The 23319-nt window shown below is 43.6% G+C and overlaps 1 protein-coding gene across 1 annotated transcript; it reads left to right on the top strand.

Annotated features, from left to right (window-relative positions):
• The first annotated feature begins 1131 nt into the window (after positions 1-1131).
• b3gnt2b (UDP-GlcNAc:betaGal beta-1,3-N-acetylglucosaminyltransferase 2b) lies at positions 1132-18544 on the top strand. The gene is given in 8 exon segments (XM_069144210.1): positions 1132-1321; positions 12356-12515; positions 17227-17328; positions 17330-17515; positions 17517-18155; positions 18157-18330; positions 18333-18383; positions 18385-18544. Coding segments are annotated over 6 exon segments (1200 nt in total). The 5' UTR covers positions 1132-1321; positions 12356-12515; positions 17227-17244; the 3' UTR covers positions 18451-18544.
• The last annotated feature ends 4775 nt before the right edge of the window (positions 18545-23319 follow it).

Genomic DNA, 23319 nt, shown 5'->3' on the forward strand with positions numbered 1-23319 from the left:
TCACAAAGTGAGAAAAATACAATCAACACAGAAGACAAGTGTAAACATGTTGACTTCTGATTCTTCCGTTGCAGCGTACTTGACTCCTAAAGAGACTTATTAGCTGAAGGAATGTGAGGTTGTAATTTGGATTACACAGGAGATGATTCAAATACATATTTTGCATTCTTTGCTCACATGCATACTAAATTTTACTTCCCACTTAACTGGTTTATTTTGATAACTAACATTAAAATAGCCTATTTTCAACTATTTAATTTCAATGGTGCAGCCAAAAATATCCCATGTTTTATAATACCATTAAACCTTATATTAAATCTAATATTAGGTTACTTACAATACAATGGCAGAGTCTTTAATTTCCCCTTTATGTAGTTAGTGCACCCCACTCATCAGTGGTGTAAAGTACGTACACGTACTTGACTATTTTCATTTGATTTATTGTTTCACACGTCTACATTTTATAGGGAAATATTGTATATTCTAGCTACCTCTGGCTTTAGTTGCTTTTAAAATGAAGATATAACACAACAGATAGCTTAACAAAACAAACTTTTAGAATACAACACATTGGGAAAAGTTAAACCGATGGTTTCCAACCTTTTTTTTGGGGGGGGGGGGGGGGGGGGGGGGCTTCTTACAAAAAGCAGTGTGTATAGTTTCAAATGTCTGTGAGGTTTCCGTTCATTAAATGTTCAAAAGATCCAAAATCTTTTTGGTGTCGCTGTAAAACTGTGTGTAAAGTAGTTTAAACTCCACCTGCAGAAACAACACACTCCTGATGCTTTAATTGTCTAATTATGAATTATGAAATATTATAAGTTACAAGGACAAAAAAAAAAAAGTATTTAAGAAAAAAAAAAATTACTATTAAACTAAACGTTGCTGCTAATACTTGAGTACATGTACCTAAGCAGGATGTTGTTGTTGTTGTTGTTTTTTATGTTCAATTTTTATAAATGTTTGTACATGCGCGCGCACGTGTAGCCTAGGGGGTGTGCGCGTGAGAGAGAGAGAGAGAGAGAGAGAGAGAGAGAGCGCGTGAGAGGAGGGCGTTTGGCCCCGCCCACAGCAGCCGTGACGGTTGAAGCCGTTGGGAGAAGCGCTCGGTCCATTTAAGCAGCGGTTCTTCAGGCGGTCGGGCGGCGGGCCGGAAACAGGAGCGATTCCCGGCGTAAAGACGACGTTCAGCCGCCGGAAAACAACCACACACACACCAAAAAAAAACAAAAAAAACAACAACAACAACAACCCTAAAGCCACATGGATTTATATCACTTTTCGGGGTGACTTTGAGCAGACGAAGGACGGCTGAAACCAAGTGAGTTCAAGCCCCGGAGGAGGAGGTGGTGGAGGAGGTGGAGGAGGAGGTGGAGGTGTTGTTGTTTTTGTTTTGTTTTTTACTGTCAGGACTTCAGAGAAGTTGCTCCACGCAGTAAGCTAACCTGCCCGGTGAGTTTAGCTCCGTTTGCGCGGACGTGCGTTAACTTGAGGAAGAAAGTACACCATTAAAATGTCCGTGGTTAAAAAAAAATAACACCATATTCTCTGGCAACTTCAAAGTAGTACCTTTTAAACCTTCCTCTTACTCCGTGGTGTCGTGCTGGATGAAAGTATTACCCGAAACCGATTTAGTTAATCAACTATTTCTGGTCAAGTGAAGCAAAAACGAACCTTTCTCTATTTCAGATGTGACGTTGTGCTGTTTTATTTTCCTTGACATGATTTAAATGTCTTATTTGGCCAAAATAACTTTTTTTTTTAAGTGTTTTTTTTGGGGCTCTTGGAAGCAGTAACAGGGCTTTTAACGTTTATCTGATATATATATTTTTTTTATTAGATTATTAGATCTAAACGAGTGGTAAAAACAAACTAATAAGATTAATTGTGGTTGCAGTCCTGGTCAGTGTAAACAAAACATTTAACTCGCATTGTGCAAGTTGTTGTTGGAAAACCTAATCCAGTGCTTAGAGGAGATAACTGAATAAATTCGGACTTTTATTTCAGTTAACCTTCATTTTAACCTGAACAAATTTAGATAAACTACTGTTTTCCTCCTCCTCCTCCTCCTCTGATGCCATATATGCTCTCCAAGATTCAAGTTTTTAATCACATGAGCAACATTTTCCAAAGTTTCTGCGCAGATGCGTGTGTCAGAAGTTCTGTAGCCCAGCTATGTTTAGACAGAAATGTCCAAACCACATTTTGGATGAGCATCTTTCATCCAGTTGAGGAGGGTTGGTTTCTGTTTAATGGTAATCTGAATTATCACCCGACAGTGGCCATTACAAAAGAACGATATTTAAAACAAAAGAATAAACTCATATATATATATATATATATATTTCTCGTGCGTGACAAGTCTTGATAATAGCTCCAATGTTTTCCTGTGACTCTCATGTGGCTAATCTTTGTTTACCTTGTACCCAGTTCAGTGCTGCATGGTTGCAGTGGTGTGTGAAACAAGTAGTCAAACACAGCGCAGCAAGTGCACATGTCTTTATGGGCTGTATTAGGTAAAGTTTAATAGGACCAATTTTCAGCTGTGTGAATTCATGATAAGAAAGAACACAGAAAGGAAAGTGGAAGAAGAAGAATTTGGTGGTTGTGCTTTTAAGAGATTAAGTTTGCGGCTCATTTGAGTATCAAGTTGCTTTAATAGAGATCAGGTAGGTAGGTAGGTAGGTATATACTTTATTAATCCCCGAGGGGAAATTTTTTGTATTGGGTATACTTTTCCTATTCACTTTCTTTTGTCCGTAGCACAAACAATAACAACTGGGCCTGTATTGTGATCCTTTCTCCTTTTTTTGTATTTTTTTTTTTTTTTTTTTTTAAATACAACAAAGGCTAGTTTGTGTTGCCCAAATGGACTAACTGGGACTGTTTGGTAATCTCAAAGGTCATTTCAGCCACTCACTAAACAAGCACTCTGCCGAAATAGCCAGTAATTTCTCTGCATCATGTGTAGAGCGATTACTTTCAGATATCTGCTCAACAACAAGCTCCGGTTTCCTGTTCAAGGACACTTTGACCTGTTGATTAAATCAAGCTTTTTTTTTTTTTACGGGATAATTGATCTGCCCTCTCTCTTGTAATCACCTCACCTAATCAACCACTCATCATTACTTTTCCAAACATCCTTCTTAGTGGGGAAGTTAGGGAGGTGGAGGGGAGCAAAGGTCATCTAATTGAAGCACAGGGTTTCTTCTTTGCACATTTAATGTGTTCAAGAACACAAAGGCAGGTTGTTTATTCACTTGATGAATGAGTGTGACTTTAGCAAATTGTGGAAACCAGGCTGCTTTTGTATTTTTTTGTTTTCAACTCGGGGGTTAAGTTCCATTGACTGTACCACAGTGTAGAGACTGCAGAGCCACTATAGGTTTAATGAAAACACTTTTTTTTTTTTTTTTTTTTTAAATGAAATTTAAAGGTACTATTTGTTAAATAAATTTGTTTAAGTCTGGAATTTTGGCGAGAAGTGTGCAGCAATTCCCTCTGATTTCAATATCTGGCTGTTCACTAGTTTTCGTCTCCTTTCAAGGTCAGTAATATCAGCACATGTCTGATGGGAGACCCATAGATACCCACGGGTGCTGCTAATTGTAGGGGCATCCCAGTAGGGCTGTACTATAACCACGCTGTCGTTAACATAGAAATCTGCACTGTCCTGTTTTAACAAACTGACACACAGGGCCCTAATAGTAGTATTTTACATTTCATGTGACATTTTTCTCCGGCAACACTTACTTTAGTCCAGACCAGCTAACAGAGTCAATGTGTTTACTTGGCTGAAGCTTGTTATAATATCCAAGTTGAAGGAAGCTCACCCTATAAACATTGCATCGCCTGTAGTTTTACAATACAGAACAACAACAGCAAAATATCATGGTAACTCCGCTTACTCGCTACCATCTGCAGATAAACTAGCTTGTGGGTCCTGAAAAGGAGGCCAGGCCAGTGGTACAATACCACCGGGGGCGGCTGCGGTTTGGCATAAAAAGGCTTTGACTCCAATCGACTTCCATTCAACTGCTCTCATTAATCACAAGGCGTCATTCATACGTGGTGTCATTCACTAAAGTCACTCCCTATTAGTTTTCTAGCGGTCCATCTGAAAATGATCAGCGTGTTCTAACTGCCCGACTAGTTTATGTATAACTTAAAATACATTAATGATTATTTCAATTGTTTAAAAAAAAAACCTTGTTTCCTGTGAGGAAAACATACCCAGGTGGTAACGGATGTAGTTGACAGGGCACCACTTCTCCGTTTCTCGTGAAATCAAAACTGAAAAAGACGTACATCCACGCGTTCACCCACAGGACTTTCGGTGTCCTCAAAACCTTGCGTGCAAGAGACCCGAGTTTAAAATTGCAGCTTTTTTTTTTTTTTTAAATCACAGATTTATACACATCAAGAAATTCTTAATCTGAATATGTATTTACCAGCAGCTGCTATTATTAAAGTGCTTGTCTGCCACTGTTTCCTGAGAGCCATTAAAAACGGCTTACAGGGATATGCTGCTGCAAAGACACAACTAATCCATAATGTAACAGTCATTTCACAGTCAGCGGTTGCTGCTGAGTACGGAAAATACATCAGTGGCTTTCAAGTGTTTATGGACATTAATGGTGATGGGGGGGCGGGGGGGAATAAACTGACGCCAGTATTGGCTGTAATGGGCAGGCGTTACGTCAGCGATACCCTGGGTGTTGTGCAGCTGCTTCCTATATTACCAGAATTAGCAGAAAGGAAATGTACCTCGGTAATGGATTAGCGCTGAGAGGAGGAACAATAGATGAGGGGAAAATGGACTGCATGGGTTTAAGACACAGCGTGACACAAATGTGGAAACGAGAAGTCACGGAGGAGATCGGTCTTGAAGAAAATGAGGACGCCGCCTTGCCTAAACATTTGCTTAAATGAACACGAGTTCTGCAAAGTTGTGGTCTTGCAGAAAATGTTGTCACGCTTACATGAACATGTAAATTTGCACTGTAACTGGTCCTGCTTCGGTTTCCACCCTCTTAGCGCACGTGTACCTGTAATTCATTTTCATAAAATCTGAGGAAGTGACACTGAGGGTAACGGAATTAAACATTTTATATTCGATGTGACAAACCCAACGATGAGGAAAGCGGGATATGTAGCTAAGTACTGCGGGGAAATGTGCCTCCACATTCAGAGGATCTCGTGAATCCGATTGGTTCAATGTGTATTTTACTCCCTTGTTGTCATCGCAAACTGTAGATTGCACATTGTTGGAGTTCCCTAAACTTTTCAAGTAACATTAAGGAAGTGGTTTTTTTTTGAGTAGCAGGAGCTACAGCACTTTGTTTTAGGGACTCGGCTGACAATTGGTCTGTAAAATGTCAGAAAGAAACGAACGCAACTCGGCAGAGCCCCATGTGATGTCTTCAAATGGCTTTTTATTTATTTATTTATTTTTTTTAACTTTTCCTTTAAAAAAAAACATGATGGGAAGGGGGGAAAAAAGAAAATGAATTGTAATCCATTTTGACCATATATTTATGGAGTACTAATGCCAGCAGCGTGCATTCTGTTATGGGATTCTTTTTAATATTAAAGTAGATATTTAAGGAGTTTGAGCTTTCTGTCGGACGAGACAAAAGAAATTTGCACGTGCGAAGCTTTGGGCGGGGGGGAAGTTGTAACGGGAACAAGGTGAAACCTTTCTGTGGGTGGAAATACGCCGAGCAGCGACCGAAGTTTGTCACCCGTTTGAAGGTTTTGTTTCTCCTTTCTAATTGACTGTTTGGCGGAGATGACAAGAGTTTAGCTTGGTGAGTCAGCGCTGTGCGCCCGGGAGACAGGATGCGAGTGTTTGCAATGAGGCAACATGTGAGCAGTCGACGCCACACACACACACGCACACACACACACACACGTACACACACACACGCACACGCACACGCACACACACACACACACACACACACACACACACGCACACAGTCCCGAAGGAGCTGCTGTAGCTCGACACCCATTGATTTTTACTAGCACGGTATGTTTGTGAATAATCTGCAACGCTATAAAGCAGCAAAGACATATTCAAGCTTTACAATGAGATTACTGACTTTTTGAAAGTACAGACAACACTTCTTATTTCCCAGAAAAATTGGACTCATTTGGTTGATGGGAGACCTTGTTTGCGCCGTCGTCTCCGCTCCTCCTCCCGTCTGCAACAAACCCTCTTCCTGCCCCTCAGTTCCTGAGGATGTGCACATACTCATTTGCCCATTTATAGTTCATAATACAGACATAGTGCCGGATGTAGAAGTTTATCTAATGTTTGCGCAGGAACCAAACAGGCTCTCTTGGCTTGCTGCTTAATAATTCTAATTCATTTGTCGGGAGTTGTACAAAAACCAAACCGAGGGTGCATTTGTAGAAATGGCTGAAAATCTTTAGAAGTTGTTAAATGTTGTACACTGTCAAGTTAAAAAAGCAGTGACCTTAACCCTCCCTCCCCCCCTCCCACAAACACACACACTCCTCCCCTCCCTCCTCCCCCAAACTTTTAATATAATATTATTTAATGCAACTGCTTTGGCCAGCTTTTAGTAGCTTCTATCCGTCTGTTGTCATCCATGTTAATGTGATGTACCCGGGGCGTTGTCAGAATACTCCATCACTTAAACAGCTTAATGAGACTGTCGCTTTCCTTTCTGCATTAGCATCAGCTGCATTATTATAACTGCAGACAAAAGACGGCGTGTCTGCGTGTTCTTCCTTTTACTGACGAACACTTTGTAGAAACCATCACGTTATCTTACTGTGATGTTTTCTTGTAGTCCACTTATTGTTTCTCTATTATCATGAGACTTTGGTTCTCTGGTAATCTCTTGGCCTTCCTGTAATAGCTGCTGCCATTAGTTGCAACTTGCCCCCCCCCCTTTTTTTTTTTTTTTTTTTTTTTCCACTGAAAGGCTGAATATTCACCACAGCTGCTGTAGCTGCTCTTTTTCTTTTTTTTTTTTTTCCCCCTAAGTCCAACATTAATACTGAAACTGAAAAACTTTGGAAATTTCAGCATCAGGGAAGATCAAGCAGGAGTAAAGCTTTACTTTTGGCAATTGCTTTATCCTTAAACAGCGCAGAAAATACACTATTTTGAATTACAACTTCTTCAGATTGCATTTTTAACCACAATTATGTCGTCATCTAAAATCGGATGCTTTGCAATACAGTATTTGCCCCATATCTCGCACCGCTAACCCACGCTACCCCCCTCAGTCAGTCAGTCAGGCAAAGTAAACCGTGACTCAAATCAATAATCAAAGACAGTGAAGTCTTTTATGGCGTCGTTCGAATCCGTCTGTCGGTTTCTGGGCACAATCTTCAACCTCATCTCCAGCCGCGGAGCGCTACCCCCGTCATCAAAACCTCTTCAAAATCAGCAACAAAGCAGGTGAACAAGATGTATGGTCCATTTTTGCAGCCCGAGATATTCGCATTTGTTCATCAGGTCTCATTGTGAGCCGTGCGTCAGGATTAAAGTTGGCATGCTGGTGTAGTACGAACTCGTCGGCCCGGTCCGAGCCTCCTTTTAAACTTGAGATTACGGTGAGCGCGAGTGAACGAGTCGCAGCGTCCAGAGAGGTGACCTTTTAGTATGTGGAGACGGCGTGTCAAGTATTCAATGATAATGAGAAATTCCTTTCTATTTTAAGCGTGTGTGTGGCAGCGTGTATGTGCCAACGTATGTTTCTCTACTTTTTCACCACCATTTTATGTAAAACATCGTTCCTGTAGGTAAAAGCTGCATTGTAATAAGTCTTTGAGAGAAAAGAGCAATTCAGCAGGTCGTTTTGACTTGACAGGTAATTAGACGGAGGAGCCAGGGGATTTTTTTATTTTTTTATAATAAGCTTGATGGACAAAAGTCAACCTGGTTGTGATGATGGGTTGGGTACCAAACTTTGATACTGGGTACTTTTGTGGCACCAGTCGTACTCCAGTATTTAGCATCGAAAAATGCCTCTTCATTTGGTACCAAATCTCCATATCTATGCAGCCAAAACAGCCACGGGATTTCATTTTCAACACGCATACATTTTTGCTCCTTTTTACTCACATTATTCACCACGAGAATACCTTATTTCATTTTAATAACAAATTAACGCGTGCGGTGCACTAACTGGAAGCTTCATTGTGTGCAGCCGGAAAGCGTCTACTGATATGATGCGTTTGCGGGACACCAGCAAAATTGTAGCATCGAGCGACGGCTTCCACGTGAGGCGTTTGGGGAACGCTGGTAAATTGTAGCTGAAGTAATGAGTTGCACGCGAGGCATTTCGGGGACGTCTGCAAATCGTAACAAAGAGACCGACCCGGGGTTACGCGCTCCCCCTACAACGTGCACGAAAACTAATCACTTGTACCCTGTGTGATGCCATTTAATTTGACATAATAATACCCATAATAATACTCTTCTAATATCCAGCATTCAGTCTCCATGCAGCCCACCACCTGTTGTGCTGTAATTTTCCTTTTCTGATAAAAGCGGCAAACGAAACAACCGATCGGCAAAATCCCGTCTGTGGAAAGCTCTAACAAAGTGGGAGTTTTATTTATTTTTTTTTTAAGACCGTTGTGAATACTGTTGTCGACTGACGATATTTGGTGGGCAGACTCCAGCTCAGACGGCCCCCGCTTCCTCCGTCGCATCCCTCCGGCTATTTATGGCGCTCTTCTCTTCGCACCGTGTCGCTATCGGGGCCCACATTCCCTCATGCCCCGACATCCTCTCGTACTCTTCTGACTTTTTGTTAAGTGGCGCTCCAAAAAAATAAAAAAAAATAAAAAAATCTCTTTGCCTACAGGGCAGCAGGACGGGTGCGACAGATTACAACACGGGGAAGAGGAAGTTTTATTTGGAGGGCGTGACTCGTGCACAAAGGTAATTCAAAGTCTTTACATAACACGAGAGACATAAAAAAAAAAGATTTGAACGGAGATAAAGGGAAAGTACTTCAACATGCATACTGCTGATGATTTGGATAATCGATTGTGTAATCCCGATAGGAGACAGTAATCTTCTCCATGGAAACTATCAGCCGTGATTCTGCTTTGTGCAACCAAAGATTCCTTCCGTATGTATTTATAGGCCGTTTTGCGGGACATTTATTTTTACAAGATGCATTTTTAGCGTGTTCTGGGTGGCTGGAGGGATCCTACTCTGGAATTTAAAAAGTAGACCATGAGAAAAGTAGATCAACAAAAATAGAACAGGCCCTTAAATGTCGACGATTTGATTCATCAGTCGAGAAGTCTCATTCCTTCAAATTGCAGCGCGGCGTTGGACATGGATCACTGGATGAAGTCTTTATCTGCGTGTGTCTATTTACTAACTTTTATTGCCGATTCATCAAGTCCTTCCTTTTCAGATACACATGATTATCGAGTCAGCATTGATTAATCGACCAATCATAGCAGTCCTTGTGTCTGTTCTGGTGGCTAAACTACTTTTGAACCAGACGCTGATACGATCTCCTCTACTGCCATCCAGGGATTTCTGACTCTGGGAGGAAGAAAAAAAACAGGAAATTGAAACCTGCTCCAATTCAGAGCCATTTCTTGATACCTAACCCGAGTTTAGACTTGTTGCCAGTGGAAACGCCCGCGGAGAGAAATTATTTAAAAGCCAAACCAAAAAAAAAAAATGCCTCCACGGGCTGAAACTTTTCGCCGTCGTGTTTCGGCACACTTCAGTGAAGTTGCAGGAGATTCTTTTTTTTTTTTTTTTTTGTCTGTTTGTTTTTTCTGTCGCCCTCCTCCTGCCAATCGGTTAATCATCCTCTTATTGCTGTCAGTCGGTTAGGAGTTGGACTTCGTCCACCGACCTGACGTGACCTCCGTTGGCGGACGCTCGCCTGCTGTGCTGCCTGCTTCGCCGCTGTCACTCGCACACAGCAGTCAAGAGACGGGGTAACGAACGGGCGTGACCTCGTTCACGCCCGTCACCCTCTGGCTGAGTGAACAGGGCGCCCCTCTACACGCTCGCAGTTTGAAATGTTGTGCTCTCGGCTGCAAACAGTAATGTCGGTTAACTCTGACCCTTGTACATTTATAACGCCGTTCAGATTTCCTGTTCACCCGATGCTCTTGGATCCGGCGCAGCCAGAAAAGCGCCGCGGCAGTGAGACGAGGCAGAAATGCTTCGAGATGTCGGGGAAACCTTTCGCCCCTTTTGACATTCGGTGGTGACTCTTGTTGGCGGGAGGTGATCGACCGGGTGTGAAGGGTTATAGCGGGCTTTGTCATTTTCAGTGAGTTTATTGAAAAGGGATTTATTTGCTGGTCATTTGTTTTGTGTGCTTCCGAGTTTGCTTTGATGGGTGCAACGCCTACCTGAGAAATCTGTGTTTCAAATACATCGTTGTGGTTTTTCTGCTGATGTTTTTCTGAATCGTTCCGCTTTGTAAAATTTCACGGTGAAAGGCGACATGTCCTCCATTTATCTGTTGACCATCTCGTATCTAACCGGCACAACGGTGCGTTTAATAATTAACAAAACCTAGTCGTGTGTGGAAAGAGAGTTTCCACATCAGTGTATTTGGTCAGAGTTGAAAGCTTATCGTGTTGCTTTCATTTGTTATTGAACTTTTTTTTATTTTTTTTTGCTGGTGTTTAACGGTCACCGATTCATCCAGTGTAGAAATTGTGTCGGTTGCACGCCTGTTTTCTGGTGCTGTTATTAATCATTAACATGTTTTGTTTTCACGATAAATAGGGGGATATTCACACCGGGGTTTTCAGTCAGGCTCGAAATACATGCTTTGGATGGGAGTTCACCGGCTTCAGCGCACCGTGCACCCGGCCATTGTTTGTTCCGTCTCTTGTGGCTTTCAGTTTTGTTTACCTTTCCCGCCCTCTACAATTAAAAGTGAGAAGAAATGTTATCGCAAAATATTAATTTGGGATGCGTTTTTGTAGGGCTCCCCCCTCCACCTCCCCCCCACCCCCACCCCAAATAGTTGACAAGAAACGTCTTGGTCATTTACTCCCTGGAAGAAAAGGGGGAAAAAAAAAAAAAAAAAGAACTTGCGAGAAACGATATTAATCATCGAGAGAAGCTTTTTGGCAAAAGAACCAAAGCACCGAGTTGTACGTTGAGCTCACTTGGCTGGAGCGGAGCGTCCACGCACGCAGCAACACGTCCGCTGGAGCAAAAAATATGAGAACTCTTCAGTCCGAGGAGAGAAAATGACATGAAAGTCCCTGAAAACAACTATTAGAGCTGAACAAGTGAAAGTCTGGTTTCTGTGGTGGGAAGAACATAATGCTATTCTCCTGGTAAATGCAGTAATCCCTCCTGGAGGACGGTGAGGTTGTAATAATGGTCTACATTGTGTTGGTATCCGTTTCATGTCATGAATGTTACACCCCCTCACTCCCTTGTGAAAAAAACATAAAGACTTGTTGTCTTTGTTCCATGACTGTGCTTTTTCTCTCATGTTGACCTGGACTTGAATAACCAGGCTCCAGACCCTCTGCAGTAATTTGATTTTTTTTTTTTTTTTTTTTTAAACAATGTCTTTCATACACGAAACCTGGTTTGCCGCGGTTGAGATGTGAGATTAGAGCAATCGTTTCCCAAACGACAATCTGGCAGGAGAAAGCGGATTTGGACGAGCTGCTGATTTTTGTTTTGATCAGCTGATCGATACAGACGAGTTAAACGTAACGTAAAGAGAAGGCCGCTTCTCTTTCTCCTGAAAGATGGTTGGAGATTTTAAGCCGTGTAAATGCTAAAAGATCTACAACAGATATTAAAGAAGTTTAATTTTGTTCTGTTTAAATTAGAACATGAGTCATTTGTATATCAGGGCTGCAATTATTTTACTTTACCAACTACTCTGCTGATTATTTTCTTGATTAATGGAGGTGTCTATAAAACGATAGTGAAAATGATTTCCTGCAACCCAAGGTGATGTTTTGGAAGTTAATCCTTCTCCAACAGTCTGAAACTGGAAGATATTCAGATTACTAATGTGTTTCGGACTATTAATCATTTGACTCATCGTTACAGCTGTTGTAGAGCCGCACGGTAATATAACGATCTAAAAACATAGATTTAAAGCTTTTATCTAGATACGAGATAAGTTGTTCACATTAGGTCAGTTCAGCTGCCGTTCCTCTCTCCTTCCTTCAGTGCTCACATTTGTTAGCGGTATAAAAAAAGAAAAGAAAACGTGCAGCAGCTTTTCAGCGTGTCTTAAAACAGCAGAACTTGGTTTCCTGAGCTTCTTGTGCCGTCCATATTTGTCGAGCTGCTTTCTTCGGGCTCAGCTCCTTCACACCGGTTGTTTCATGTGTTTTCCAGATCCGGCCTCTCCTCTTCCTCCTCCTCCTCCTCCTCCCTTCCCACGTCCCTCTTCCCCATTGGCTGCTGCTCTCAAGTGGGTGGAGAGAAGTATGGGGTAAGAGAGCCGAGAGGAGACACGAGACCACACGAGCCCGAGGAGGCCTACTCACCTGCACAGGTAAGATCGCGCGGTGTGCACCTACAGAGGCAGCGTATGAGTAGTTATAGGAGTGTTTAAAAAAAACAACAACAAAAAAAAAGACAACATGCATAGATGCAATATTTAAACACGCAAGTTCGATTGAATTCAAACGTGCTGTTAAAACTTTATTTAATTTATTTAGGAAGGCTTTTATTTATCCAAACAGAATCATGAGCTTCATTTGGATCCATTCAAACTCAATGAGCGCACACACACACACACACACACACACACACACAAACAAACACACACACAAACCTTCTTATCTGCCATTGTTCTCTGATGTGCCACACCTCCCCCCCTGCACCATAACCCCCCACATTCCCCCACCCCCACACACACACACACACACAGAGCTGAGAGACCTCACCTGACTGAACCTTTTATCAGGTGGAAGCCACGATGGTCAAACACAGCTTGTCATTGTCTGCTAGATTACTGCCAGATTTAATCACGGTGCCACAGAGCTGTTTGTCACCGGACATCAACGCCGTTTCCCCCACCTGGCTTCATGTTACGAGGAATAAGAACTGAATCAGATATAACATGTGGAGAAACTAGAAAGGAAAAAAAGGTTTAAAAGCAGACGGGATACATAGCTTAAAAAAAAACCAAAGGAACAGTGAAGCGAGGGACTCGAACCGACCTCCTGATTGGATGGTGAACGGAGATGTTCCCAATAATTTGTCCATCCCATGAACGTGCATCAAAAATAATGCAGTCCGGTACTAAACCGCCAGCAGCACCCACTACGAGCTCAATAATGCACACGACGTCATCAAAAAAACTGGAAATTCATTATAAACAACCTTAAAGTCAAATTTATGTCAGAACTGTTCTCGTCAAAGTAAAAATAACAACGTACCCGGTGAGCATAAAATAAAAATTAAAAAAAAAGAGGTCCGGTCATGCGGCCAGTGTGTACTCAACTATAAACCTTTTTTTTTTTTTTTTATTACTGTTCAATATTTGAATACGATTTTATGGTCTTTCTGGAAAGTTTTGATCATTAACTTGTTAGAACATGAGCCAAAAGAGAAACTGGACGAGGAGAAGATTCTCTTTTAAATTCCTACATAAATCAAATCATCAGGACAGAAAATAAAATAGCATAATTCCTCCACATTATCGCACAGATTTTTTTTTTTATTTTCGCGTCGTATTAAGATTTTAATCATTTATAAAGAAATCCAAGTTCGGTCAGAAGATGGTGTTCCGGACAAACGTGAAAGATCAGCCGTGAATCCCCGATTTGAAATAAAGTTTGGTTGAAGCTTGAGAGCAGTAAAATAAACTGTTTATTCTTCAGTCCCACATTCGACCGTCGGTAAATATAATGGCGCCGCTGATGGTTCGCATGCACGGCGATCACTCTGCTTCGTGTCATAACAACCTTCGTCTCCGTCTGGGATGTAACTTTCTCAACGGCTGATCACCCCTGCCGTGATAATAACACTTTATCTTGGGGTTATTATTTTATCTCCTGCACTTGGCAAACTTGCCGTGCGTGTTTTAACGGCACTGCAGTCGCGGTCTTCAAATATTCGTAGTCATTAAAATACAAGAAAGAAAAAAAATCTTTACCGTATGCGGCTTTAATTCTTCCTTATTTCCCCCGTTTTGGACCGGTGCCCGGTTGTAATGCGCCACTCCTGTCAGAAGGTGGCGGGAATGTATCTAAAAGCTGTTTGCCGGCAGCCATTAAACAACGCAAGGAGGAGAAGAAGAACACGTTGGCGGCAGAGTTCGGAGCTTTTGCACGTTAAACTGTACGTTGAAAACGTGCAAAGACGACTACAGCCGGAAAAAAGTGCGACAACAATAGTCTATTAATAATCAAATGGTAGTTTTGCTCATCTGAGCTGCAGTCTGCAATTTGACGTCGACTTTTCCTGCGACTTTTCTTTTAAGAACAAGTTTAAGAAGATGCTCGAGAATAAATCTAAACATCTAATGTGCTTTTAACCTTTGGCACAAAACTCTACATCCATCCGAGGTACATCTTCATGCTCTGTCTTCGTTTTGTGTTTTGCAACGTGTGCAAGACGACCACAAGTGCACGCAAACCACAGCAGCAGCAATTTGAATCTTGGTGCTGAAACGTTCAGTCTGAAGTGTGTGTGTGGGGGGGGGGGGGGGGCAGATGCTCCATCCGGTGTGTGTTTGAGATGCTCCATCAGGTGTGTGTTTGAGATGCTCCATCAGGTGTGTGTTTGAGATGCTCCATCAGGTGTGTGTTTGAGATGCTCCATCAGGTGTGTGTTTGGCCTCGGACTACTGCTGGTTAATTACTCATCTCGTCTGCATGTTGTTCAGCTTTCTTCTTAACAGCCCACCACCACCCACTCACTCACTCACTCACTCACTCAGTTCCCAGAAGTCTGCTTGTTTGTACGGGAGGGGAGGGGAGGGGGTGAGGGGAGGTGAGGTAATTGCCCATGAGAGAAAGGAGGAGTCAGAAGGGAGAAGCCTTTGCTTGTCTGTAATATAACAATGATGGACTACCAGCATTGTACAGCGGCAGCATCATCATCATCATCCTCTGTAGCTTTTGGGGTTCGGCCTTCTGTCCCGTTTCACACGTGAGCAAAATTCAAAAGAAGTAGTAGGAAAGAGAAGAAGCAGAAGAAGAAGAAGAAGCAGAAGGAAAAAGGTGGCGAGGGAAGCTGAAGGGAGCGCGGGGAGAGCCAACGGCAGCGCAGCAGTGCGAGCTCGTTGCCATGGAAGCGGCGAGAGCAACACGATACGGAGGCAGGAAGTGTTACGAGGCAGCGACGCACAGGACGAAGCCGCTCATCCATTTCACTCGTCAGCCAGAGTTTGCTCAGCTTTCACACTGTTAACACAACAAATCAGGTTAAGGCACATTTACAACCCGCATGAGGGAGCAGAACCTCAATTTAACAAGTGATTCACACGCTCAATATTTCCTGTGTGTGTGTGTGTGTGTGTGTGTGTGTGTGTGTGTGTGTGTGTGTGTGAAATCAGCTGATTAACGTTGAAGGAAAAACAATCAAATCGCTATTCAACTATTTCGATAACGCGTTCATTGTTTTCAAGCAAAAATGCCAAAAATATTTTTTTTTTTTGGGGGGGGGGGGGGGTGGGGGGGTTTAGCTGCTTTCTTCTTTTTTTTCCCCGTATACGATTGTAAATTATATATTTTACGCTTTTGGGACTCGCTGTATGTCAGCACTGTCACGTACGGTGATTATTTATTTTATTTTTTTTTAGCATTAAACTAAAAGCCTCGCTCTGCTTTGGGAGCTGCCGGCCTGGCTGGAGTCTTTTCTTTTGTTTGTTTTTCCTTGACTACATCTACCCGTAAATGACCCCTAATATCTGCCAGATGCTGAGATTTGCGCCTCTCTCCCTTTCGGCCCGTAGTCCCCAAGTTTAGCTTCATTCTTCCCGCCACTTATTTTATGTTTTTGTTTTTTGTTTTTCCTCATCATTTAAACATTTAAGTTGTCGTTCCCGTAGGACAGTCTGAAGTTTGCAAAGTTCAGTCGGCGAGTTTTGCTCCCGTCTCTCCTCCCCGTTTCCCGTCATAACCTTCGGTCATTTGAATTCTCCGGAGCGTTTTGGCCCCCCAGAAAAGTTTCTCCCCGTTCGAGCAGTTTGCGCGAGTCCGAATCCAGACGGAGAGACGCGGTGAAGCGATGTTTATCAGCGAGTCCGCCGGGACGGAAACCGCCGGCCAGGGTCCGACCTGCTGAAAGGAAGCATTGTCTTGGTTTCCAACTCGCGGAGCCGCGTCCTCGTCTCTCCTTCTGGTTTTAGTCGACGCCGGCCCGAAGGTGACGACGCAACCCTCGACCGTGGAGCCGTCCTCCGCCGTTAATATTACCGGGATTCAATAACCGGCACGTCGGCGGCAGAAGGAGGCGAAAGACGCGTCCCGTTGCGTAACGGCTGTGATTGCAGGGTTCGCTTTGTCTTCACCACGACGATTAACGTTGTTAAACACGACCTCTGGTCAACCTTTTCGTTTGTTTGTTTTTGGTTTTTTTTTCTAATTATGACGGATCATTTTCCTAATTGTTTTATCACATTTAGTTTGAGCTGTGGCCAGAACGACCAGTTGACGCTTGAATGCAGCTTAACGATCACACACGCACACGCACACGCACACGCACACACACACACACACACACACAGTTACTGGCAACCTTGAGGCGACTACCTGGAAACCTGCATGCGTGCTGGCGGCTGATTTTCGGAGTAATTTTCGGTCTTAAAGTTAATAATTACTAACAAATAGAGAATATTTAGGTTTGGAAAAAGACGCGTTTAAGCTGCGTCGGACAAACCGGCTTTTCTAACTAAACAACACACTGATGGATGGATTGATGGATGGATGGATTGATTGATTGATTGATTGATGGATTGATTGATTGATTGATTGATTAACATCCAAACACAGCACGGAGAGTTCTTCAAATAAGGAAGCACTAAAGCCGAGCTCAGACTACGAGCTCGTGTTCATCTTTCGTGACCGTAACTGGCGAGAAAACGTCAAAACAAAATACATGTCGTCTTCGACCACGTCACAACAGAACGCTTTCGGTCGTTTGTTTATGTAAATTTTAATCGGTGGATTGTTGCGGGGGTTTTTTTTTTCTACTCCTGACGTCTCTTTTTATTCTCTTTCCATTTTCTTTTTGTTTTTCTTGTGTCCGCTCAGGTGGCGACGGGGTGCAGGATGGCGATACTGCGGAGGAGGCTGAAGCTTGTGGTGACGGTGACGATGGTTAACCTCTTCATCTTCATCCTCATCTCCAGAAGCAGCAGCCAGGACAAAAAACGGACGCCACAAGGTCCTCGTCCCGTCCAAACCTTTCTGGACCAAACTGTGTCCCAGCGGGGCGTACTGGAACCAGCAGCAGCAGGTTCTGGACGTCCACAACAACCCCGTCCTGATGGCCAACTACAGCGGCGGGGACCTGCCCGACTGGGTCAACGACACCGACGCGACCCGCCGACCCCTGCCGGCCCAACGTCCGGGTCACCACGCAGGTGAAGGACTACAACTCCCTGCCGGAGCGCTTCAAGGACTTCCTGCTTTACATGCGCTGCCGCTCCTACCCGATGACGGTGGATCAGCCGGACATCTGCGAGGAGCCGCCGTTCCTGCTGCTGGCCGTCAAATCCCTGGCGCCTCACTTCGACCGGCGCCAGGCCATCCGCCAGTCCTGGGGGCGGGCCGGCGTCGTGGCCAATCGGACGGTGGTGACCATCTTCCTCCTCGGCAACGCCACGGCCGGCGACCACCACCCGGACCTGTCCGAGATGCTGCGCTACGAGAGCGTGCGCCACAGGGACGTCCTCCAGTGGGACTTCCGGGACTCCTTCTTCAACCTGACCGTGAAGGAAGTTCTGTTCCTGCAGTGGATCCGGTCGCGCTGCGCCGGCGCCCGCTTCATCTTCAAGGGCGACGACGACGTCTTCGTCAACACCTACCGCATCCTGGACTTCCTCGGGGGCCTCTCGGAGCCCAAAGCCAGGGACCTGTTCGTGGGCGACGTGATCACCAACGCCGGGCCCCACCGGGACAAGAAGGTGAAGTACTTCATCCCGGAGAGCATGTACGTGGGGATCTACCCTCCGTACGCGGGGGGGGGGGGGCTACCTGTACTCCGGGGACGTGGCCGCCCGGCTGTACAACGCGTCGCGGCGCGTGGCGCTCTACCCCATCGACGACGTCTACACGGGGATGTGCCTCCGGAAGCTGGGGCTGGCCCCCGAGAAGCACAAAGGCTTCAGGACCTTCAACATAGAGGAGAAGTACCCCGCTCCAACCCGTGCGCCTACAAGAGCTTGATGCTCGTCCACCCGCGGACCGCCGCAGGAGATGATCCAGATCTGGACGTGGCTCGGCGGCGGCGGCGGCGACTTGACCTGCCAGTGACGGCGACGGAAGACGTTGTTGTTGTTGTTGTTGTTGTGGGAGTTTTGTTTTTCCTCCCCCGCCGGAAAAAAGGGCCGGAGCGACACAAATATTTGATCTCGAACCGGGGTCGTGACTTCAAAGTTGGCAGCTTTAAGTTAAGATGATATTAAAACAGTTACTCGGAGCCTCGGCTTGAGGAAGGATTGCGACATTGGATCCATTTTTTTCTTTTTCTTTTTTCTTTTTTTTTTCTTCCAAACATAGTATTTTCCGTCAGGCGAGCTTAACCCAACGAGCGCCACCCGAAGTGAATGTGTCTTTGAGTGCATTTATTTATATCACAACTATTTATACGGACTTTAAAATGCTTTAACACTGTGTTATCGATGCTGTATTAAAGACCGGCGAGGCGTCCGCCGAGGACTCGCCGGGTTTGTTCGACGCACGTGTAAATTATCAGGAGCGATTTAAAGGTAAAATTATGTTTAAATACGAGTAAAAGGATAAATTCACTCAGGCAGCAGCTGTTCGAGAAGTTCCCGGCGAACGCTTCCTGGTGATCGTAGCTGGAGGTCGTCGTTTTTTTTTGTTTTTTTTTTAGTTCGTGCTGCTACTCACATCCACACTCCCAAAAGTATTTCCTCTCTCCGACTGAACCGGTTTCTCCTCGTGAAGACGAGTTCAGTGTTTCGTTAAAAAAAAAAAAAAACCCAGTTATTCCTTCTTGAAAAGAAGTTTTGTTTTTTTGTTTTTTTTCCCAGAGGTTTATCATTTTCAGACAGAAATCCAAATGCTGTCTAATTCTGCTCGTAAACCACAAAGTGCATTTTCCGAGGTCGGTTGTCGTCGCCTGAGTGGATCTTCGGGGTGTGAAGTCCTCGCTGGAGGCGCTGAATGCTGTTCAAAACGCTGTTTCACTGCAACGTCGGTGTCAGAAATGCTTTTGTTGTTGTTGTTTTTTAAACCTCGAACCCGAGCCGACTCTAAAAACGCTCACACGCTACATCTCTTACTGTCCGTGCTTCCTGTTGTAGGAACGATAAACACCTTCTCGGGCGGTGAGTCCCCCCCCCCCCCCCCCCCCCCCCCCCCCCCCCCCCCCCCCCCACTGTTGAATAAGTTTCTGCTGTTTGTCTTTGGCCTGAATGCAGTTTTTGTTGTTGTTGTCTTTTTTTTTTTTTTTTTAACTCACTTTACGAGCAACGTGCTGCACATATTTACCTTTTGCATCCATCACAATATGTTCCTTCTCGGCCGTACGTAAGACCAAGCGAGATGTTGAGAGTTGAAAGAGGAATTTCTTTGAGTCTCTCGAATCCCTGACGGAAGACGTCGGAGAAATGTTGCATGAAAGTGTGTCTTTGCAGGTTCGGGGTCGATCTCATTCATTTCACTGATATTTGTTTCTTTTTTTTGTACTTTTTTATTTTTTTATTTGACAAGTGGATTTCCTTCAGTATTCATACACAAAGTGTCTCCGGAGCTCCATGAGCGACGTTTAGTTTGACCCTGAACCTGGTTTTGAATATTTTTTTTGTATTTTGTTTTTTTTGAGGAGGGCAATGTTACTACGTCTCTGTTAGAGCTCCCCCTGCTGGTCGGGATGGGGAACTCGGGCTTGGAAAGAGCTTTGTCGACAGGCAAACATGAACCTGAAAGTGACACCCAGGAGCTAATTTATTTCATCAATCCATAATCTCAGTGTTTGACTGTTCACATTCTTCATATCATCACGTACAACAAGTTTGCCACACAAATAATGCACAAAAGAAAACTCCAGACAATCTCAGAGGCTCTTAAGAATTAATTTATAATTTTTTTTTCAAACTGACTTTACATTATTATTATTATTATTATTATTATTATCATGATCATGTCCATGTAGGTTAAAACGAACACTAAAGGAAAGGGGAGCTGATTTCACCCTCCTGAAATATTAAAGTTTTGTCACCTGCTCTCTGCTCTCATGTTCTGTAGGTCATGCGTGTGCGTGTGTTTTCTCACTGCTCACACACCAGTGACAAATTACACCCTCCACTTCCTGCACACTGTGTTCTTCGTGGCTACTTGAAATGTTTACATGTTTACTATTAAACTGTCCGATGATTGGCTGTGGAGAGTTTGTTGTTGTTTTTTTTTTTTTGTTTTTTTGGAAGTTCATAATGACCGTTTCTCTGTCGGACGTCGAGCTCTCGTCTCATTTTTTTTTTTTACATTTATTTATTTTATTTATTTTTTCTTCTCATCATTTTTCAGTTTTTCTTTTGAAGGAATCAAACTGGGTCGCGTGTTTGAGCGTTCAGTGTTTCTCTGGTCTTAACGGCCAGGACTTTTTTTTGTTGTTGTTGTTGTTGTTTTTTTGGAGCTTGCGCATTTGCCGTCGTGTCTATGCAGTGAAACGTCATCATGTCCGACCAGGGGAAAAAAAACAACCTTAAATTATTCAGCTGGATGTAATTATAGTGGTTACCCGTCGTCTCCATTTAATCCATCAGATTTTCTATAGAATTATAATTATTTGTAAGGTAAATAGAGACTTTTTAAACACGTTGTGAAACATTTCTTTTTTTTAATTTCCGTTCCGTTAATGGCAACTACTCGTCCGAGAGGATCACCAAATGTGTGCCTGATGTTTGTATGTACTGTATGTATCAGAATATCCCTCAACCATGTTACGCATGATCGCTTTAATACCTAGAATGGATTATTTCAATAAAATTATATTTTGCCGTTATTTTTTTGTACACACTCGTCTAAAAAAAAAATTTTTTTTTTTTTTTTTTTTAATGTAACGCAAACTAATAATTTACCCGAGTATAAAGTTGATTAGTTGTATTTATTTGTTTTAAAAGCTACTTTTGAAATCCCCCGCACACGGAGCAGGTTAAAGATGCGATTCGGTCAGGAGGAGAATTAAAAACCATCCTGGTGTAGTGGCGGCTGCTCGCCAGCAGGGGGCAGCAGTGCATAAAGTGCCTGCAACAACTGTCTGCTCGGTCTCTCTGGGTCAAACAGGAAGCCGAGTTTCATTTACACCAAGTGTGTTTATTTTTGTTGATGCCGAGACCAACGTGGACTCATTCTGGACACGAATGGTGGATTATTATTTAGTTTTTGTAATCGCCTGTGCTTATTAGTCGTACTTTGTTTACATTTTCCCCTTTTTTTGGATCCATTTATTGATCGTTTTGTGTTGTTAATTATTCAAATTAGCGGCTCGTTTTAATCTTTTTTTTTTTATTATTTTTTTTTTTTTTATGCCCGCATTATGTTTTTACAGCGTCGTCCGTCTCTCCCGTTATCGTGATTTCTCAGGAAAGGCCTCAGGTGTGTGCGCTGCAGACAATCTTACTGATAATAATGAGCAAATGACCTTTTAAAGGCAAAAAACATTTAAGAGACAAATTCTTTTCGGGCTTCGGCTGTTTTTTTTTTGTTGTTGTTTTTTTTTCTCTGCCAGCAGAAATTCGGTCCAAAAAAAAAAAAAACCCGACTCGTTCGGAGGCTCATTAAAACTCGGTGTTTGTTTAGAGTTGGCTCGTTATGCGAGCGTGTAGATTTAATTTAACAATAAATAACAATATCCTGTCACACCGGAGCGTATTCGACTCGTTTTTCCTCCAGGAACCGTAGACTCAAAGGATCCGAGAGAAAACATCCATGAACCCCGTGATAAACAACAATCAGTGATATTATTCAGAAGCTGAATTGTGTCATAATTATATTTTTATATCAGGTTGTTTTTTTAAGATCTTCATCCTTGAAACCCGTTTCCTTTTTCCTCGGCATCCTGTTTGTCGGCAGGGATTCATCCCGAGGAAAGACCCGGTCGCTCCTCGGAGATAAATGACGGGAAGTCCCCGTCCGTGTCGCGTCCTGCCGGGACGTCCCGTTCGGCCTCGGAGGTTCGTCGAGGCGCCGTCGGAAGGAGAAGTTACCGTCGGAGCGCCTCTTTTAAGATTTTAAACCGCGAGTCGTCGGACGAAGACAAAAAAAAAAAATCAGGAGGTTTTCCATCTGATTGCGGTCACGAAGGTGTCGAAAAATGCGGCGAAGGAATAAGACCTGACGAGTCGAACAAATTTACCGTGTGGTGGGAGGGGCTTAGGACCGAGCCGTGATGTCACCGACCGGTTTGCGAACTGCCGTTAGCCTGTCAATCAAACAGTCACCCTGAAACGTACCGCTTTTTGAGGCCTAATATCTAATGGGAGACACGGAAGCTTTTTGGAGCCGACCCCTAGTGGCCCTCGGTGGTATTGCAGTTAACTGTACTGCTGGAAGCTTTGCATCCACTTTTATAGTCTTAGGACAGGGAGGGCAGAGGGGGGGGGGGGGGGCTGTAGTTTTAAAATTTTGGCTTTCCTTTTTTGGTTGAGAACAAAAAGCTCCTTTATTCGCCTCCTCTTCTCTCTTTTATGGAAACTGCAGGATTTTTAATTTGTTCCAGAGCTGGAAAAGTGACACTTTTTTTATTTTATTTTTATTTTTTATAGTTCACATTCACACACATCCCAGATGGGTGGAGTCTGCCGCACCGGTCTGATTCTCGTTAACTGGATTATCTGCGTCTGCGAGCGATAACACCTGGAGCTCCTGGATGCGGAGTAAGCCCCGCCCACCCGCCTCCGCCCGCACTACAAAACAAACACCTCGTCGAGGACTTGAAAACCCTACGGACTCGTGGTGATTTTAGTTTTTTGTTTTGTTTTTCTTTTGTCAGCTGTTGCATCGGTTTAGAATTTCCTCTGTTCAAATTTTTTTTTTTTGGACAATGTTTTTGCGCGTTCAGATTTCGTTATTTTCAGCTTCACACGTCAGACTGAAGTTTGGCCGCCGTGTCGAATGCGGCCTTTTCATCCGAGTGATTATTGACCACCTCGCATC

This window comes from Embiotoca jacksoni, unplaced genomic scaffold (assembly GCF_022577435.1).
Source record: "Embiotoca jacksoni isolate LCO1_2020_lvr unplaced genomic scaffold, fEmbJac1.0.p SCAF_12, whole genome shotgun sequence".
In the NCBI taxonomy this organism is placed as follows: domain Eukaryota; kingdom Metazoa; phylum Chordata; class Actinopteri; family Embiotocidae; genus Embiotoca; species Embiotoca jacksoni.